General features: G+C 35.0%; 1 protein-coding gene across 1 annotated transcript in view; it reads left to right on the plus strand.

Annotated features, from left to right (window-relative positions):
- LOC106871452 (dynein axonemal heavy chain 5) overlaps positions 1-5,276 on the plus strand; it is a 358,231-nt gene that overhangs the window by 268,056 nt on the left and 84,899 nt on the right. The window contains exons 51-52 of the mRNA XM_014917924.2: positions 1,757-1,879; positions 4,647-4,889. Coding sequence (XP_014773410.1) covers positions 1,757-1,879; positions 4,647-4,889 — 366 coding nt within the window. The remainder of the gene's footprint in view (positions 1-1,756; positions 1,880-4,646; positions 4,890-5,276) is intronic.

A 5,276-nucleotide genomic window follows, 5' to 3' on the forward strand; every position in this document is an offset into this window, starting at 1 on the left:
TTAGATATTAGCATGTTATTTGATATAAAAGACTATCAACAAAATATAATAGCAGTTAGCATATTCGCATCACATTTTGAATTTGCTGAAATATATTCAGAATGAATATGTATTTCATTGTTTTGATTCTCATTGTTCTTTGTGTACATGATGATTCATTATCAGTTTGGCATGCATCAGCATGTATCAATAAATAATTTGTTGATTTCTACAAACAAATGCACTCACTCTTGTTTAGATTCAGTGATCAGAAGGTAATTTTGACTGAAGAGACACAACAAGGTTGAAACACCGCAGTGTCTCATAGTCACCTTATGTCAATGAATCCAGAAGGTGTTCTCTGAAGAGAAAAATACTACAGCAGTTAGCATAATTATGATTGATTCTGTGAGATATATTAAGAATGAATATATCATTGTGTGTGTTCGTCTATCTATCTATCTATCTATCTATCTATCTATCTATCTATCCATCCATCCATCTATCTGCCTGTCTGTTTGTCTATCTATCTATCTATCCATCCATCAATCTGTCTGACTGTCTGTCTGTCAATCCATCTATCCATCCATTCATCCATCTACCCATCTGTCTATCTGCCTGTCTGTCTGTCTTATAATTGTTGGTTACCTACAGTTGAATGTAAGCTTTTGGCTCTACCTTAGGCCCGTGGTCATCATTTGATCTAAGCTGAATAGGAAATAAACTCTTCAAAATCTTTGCTCAATGAAGTCTCATACATAATTAAAAAATCTGAGGGGAAATGGAACCAAGCTTACTTGAGTATAGAGAAAAAAGTATATGGCCCCATCATCTGTATATCTGTAAAGCAAAAGACAAACTCATTTATGTTCGTGTCACAGTAAAATGTACCCAAGTACATTCTGTAAAGTGATTAGGGTTAGGAAGGGCATCCAGCTGTAGAAATCATACCAAAAATGAAAGTGTAACATGCTCCTCTGACATATTTAAGAGGGCAGTAATTCAAAACTGGTTCCGAACATGACAATCCTTCCAACCCATGCCGGTATGGAAAGTTGATATATGATGATGATAATGGGGGTAGTGGTGGCAGCAATGGCAGCAGTGATGGTAGTGATGGTGATGATGGTGATGATGGTGATATATTTGATATACTTGGGTGATGCTTTCTTATAAAAAGAAGGTTAACTAGTTGATCAATTTTCACCTAGAATTGTTATAGATTATACAATAAGCATCATCATCATCGTTTAACGTCCGCCTTCCATGCTAGCATGGGTTGGACGATTTGACTGAGGACTGGTGAACCAGATGGCTACACCAGGCTCCAATCTGATTTGGCCGAGTTTCTACAGCTGGATGCCCTTCCTAACGCCAACCACTCCGAGAGTGTAGTGGGTGCTTTTACATGCCACCGGCATGAAGGTCAGTCAGGCGGTACTGGCAACGGCCATGCTCAAAATGGTGCATTTTACATGCCACCTGCACTAATATGGGTAAATTTCTTTAATTTTAGCAAGATGTTTACCATAAGCTCTGACAGAATGAGACAAAAGCAGAAGATATTAGTCATGTAATGGTTGAGTACAACTATGGAACTTTGATAGAATTTAAAGTAAAAATATTTTATTTTGTGTTAGTTCATATATTGTGTCATCTAAGAATGCACAACATTAAAACTTCAGAAATATTATATGGTATTAAATGTGAGGTTCTTGGAAGATCTCACCAACAATCGCTAAGATGAACTTAAAAACATTCAAAATTCCTTTTTCAGCGTACTATGGAAAGTTATGTGGAAAAAAGAATGGGTACAACATACGGTCCCCCAGCTGGAAAAAGGCTCACTGTATTTATTGATGACATCAATATGCCAATTATCAATGAGTGGGGTGATCAGGTAATATAAACTTTTTATGTTTTATAATAACTCTTGGCCTATGTTCAGAGTGTATTTATTATATTTTATATTGTTTTACTTTATTTTATTTTGTCTTATTTTATTTTCTCTCATCTTCCTCCCTATCTGTCCTACTAACAGTGTTAAACTGTTATACTAAAATAATGTGAAATTATGACATTGTTGAAATAGCTACACCCTACAGTCTCCATAATGACTACGTAATCTTCATGTAACTAGCTTTGTTTCAAAGAGTTATAGTATTAATAACAGTTACTAATATTAGACAAATAGAAAATTATCTCCTCACATCTCCAGGATAGGGAGTATCCACAATGAGCATAAATGCATTTAATCCTAAAAGTAATTCCCTACTTAAGCTGCTAAAACAGCAGCAACATCTCCAACAAATCACACCTAGCTGTCTTAATAAATGGAATGGGATGTCTGCATCCAGGATAATGTATTCCTGGATATTGTTGTTGGCACTCCGTCGCTTACGACGTCGAGGGTTCCAGTTGATCCGATCAACGGAACAGCCAGCTGCTCGTGAAATAAACGTGCAAGTGGCTGAGCACTCCACAGACACGTATACCCTTAACGTAATTCTCGGGGATATTCAACGTGACACAGAGTGTGACAAGGTTGACCCTTTGAATTATAGGCACAATAGAAACAGGAAGAAAGGGTGAGAGAAAGTTGTGGTGAAAGAGTACAGCAGGGTTTGCCACCATCCCCTGCTGGAGCCTCATGGAGCTTTACGTATTTTCGCTCAATAAACACTCACAACGCCCGGTCTGGGAATCGAAACTGCAATCCTATGACCACGAGACCACTGCCCTAACAACTGGGCCATTGCCCTTCCACTCCTGGATATAATATAACCTTAAACACAAGTTGGCAATCATTGAGGCTAAGCATTAATCATGCTGAGATCACTTCAGTATTATAGTTTACAAACACACTGCAAATATGCGTAAGTCTAACTAATTATAAATACGTTTTTAATGTGTGTGTGTTTTTTTTTTTCATTTAATGCAAGATTATCTATCAATTTTATTTTGAAATCTTAATTAATCAGTTGAAATCAGTTTTTGGTCAGATATCAAAATTCTTACCCTACACTCACTGGTAAATCTAAGCAGGATTTACAAAGAGTCTCTGGAGACCATGCTCTTTTGGTCAAATGACTTCAACTGAAATAGGAATAGTTTCCTTTGGAAGATTTGTTATACAAGCTTTATACATGTGCTTGTAGATAAGTATTTTCGATAGAAATTCCTATTTAGGCTAAATATAAGCTTACTCAATTCAGTTGTAGTTAGACTTCCATGTGAGAAATAACTGTTTGATTTTAGAATTGGGCTGAGAATTGTTAGATAAGTTAAATGAGGCAGTGGCTTTAAGTTAATGCTCTGTATTAAGCACAAGCTCTTGACTTTCATTTTACTAAATCTTCCAATGTGGTTTGTCTGTCTAAAAGACACATAATTTTTCCTGCTTTTAACATACTTGATTGTTAATGCAATCTACACCAAATTTCATAGTGGCTTGCAGTAAAATGGATACCACTATGCTAGCATGGGGAAATGGATATAAGCAGTTTGTTATGATTTAGATATCTTTATTATTGCTTGTTTGCAAATCCAATTTATTAGAATATTCATTCTAATGTCTGTTTGCATCGCAATATAGTATGGAGTATAACCGAAATAGGAATAGATCAATTATATCTTGGTGTGATATATTGATAAACATTCAAGTTAGACTATATACAATTTTATTTTGCTGTCTTTGTTTATAATAATCATGGAAAATCCTCAGGTTGACTTGACATACCACACTACATGTGTTCAAGGATACCAGCTAATTTAGGACATTATATTTTATTCTGAAAAGGATTTTAAAAAATACAATATATAAACTTACTTTTGATGAAGCAGTGCTAATAGCACTCTCTTGTTATGAGACAAGGAGATTTTAATAGCTGACTGATGTTAATATTCACTTTGAAATCTTTTAGATTAGTTTTTGTTGGAAAGACAATAGATAATAATGAAATTCATGGAAATAAGGACAGATCCAGAAACAACGATCAGGTAATGTGTTTGGGGTGGCACTGTAGAAAGATTGAAATACACTGAGATAATAGAAAGACAAAGACAAATGCATTAAATGAGTTTAGGCACAAACATAGATAACAGTCTGCAAATTCAACAGTACAAATAATACTGTAATAGTAGCGCAAACAAAGGAAGTCCATGCACAAGTGGTTATTGAGTATTATTGAATTACAATCTGCATGCAAAGCGTATTTTATTTCTTTATGGTATAAGAAAGATGGGAAAGCACAAAAACATAAGCAATTAGTCTTTTTCAAATAAAATCTGTCAACCAGGTTTGATTCTTGGTAGTAGCTATTTCATATGTTCTATAACTGGCTTTGAGAGAACTCTGAGTATCACAACTTTTACTCCCTAGTGATGGGAGTTTCACTGATCCCAAAAGGTTGCTCAAGCAATTAACCCCATTAATTTTATTGAATAATTCAGAATTTATTTTTTAGGATCAGAATGTAAGTGTTCCAAATGTAATCTTAGCTGAGTTGTGTCTACCATTGGCAGTTATATTGGTCTGGGTTATTTTCTGGCTCTGAAAACAAACCCAGTATTCTTGATGCACTCATAACTATGTAATGAAAATATAATTAATATAGTTATAATATTTCTAATATAGGAGTTGGAATCTGTTTGGTATTTATTTACAGGTCACAAATGAAATTACTCGGCAAATGATAGAAATGAATGGATTCTATAACCTTGAAAAACCTGGAGAATTTACAACAGTTACTGATATCCAGTTACTGGCTGCAATGATTCATCCTGGAGGAGGCCGAAATGATATTCCTCAGAGACTCAAGCGTCAGTTCTCTATCTTTAACTGTACTCTGCCTTCAAACAATTCTGTTGATCAGATTTTTCAAACTATTGGTTGTGGACATTTTTGCAAGGTACAGACATTTTACAACACTTTCAAGTGCTTTGTATTTGATTTGTTGCCAATCTTTTTTTCCATTGACTGTCTTTAAATTTAGTAAATAGAAAAGTTCTCCTCTTCAGTATTAACACTCACCACTACTTTTCTAACAGCAAAAGATATTTAATGAGTTGCTTTTTGTTTTCTTTTTTTCTTTTACTTTCTGTCTTTTATTCATTTTTACTGAGGTACAATTTACTAGTTTCCATGGATTCCAGTTTTTTTTTTGTTTTATTTTTAATGGTCATGTCGGACGTCGTGCTGGGGGCTTCCATGGCATACATGGAGGCTATGGCTTCGGTTCCCGCAACGAGGAGGGAACCAGACTGCTGGAGTTCTGTGATGCAACCAATCTTATGGT

Source organism: Octopus bimaculoides, chromosome 10 (genome assembly GCF_001194135.2).
Source record: "Octopus bimaculoides isolate UCB-OBI-ISO-001 chromosome 10, ASM119413v2, whole genome shotgun sequence".
NCBI lineage: Eukaryota > Metazoa > Mollusca > Cephalopoda > Octopoda > Octopodidae > Octopus > Octopus bimaculoides.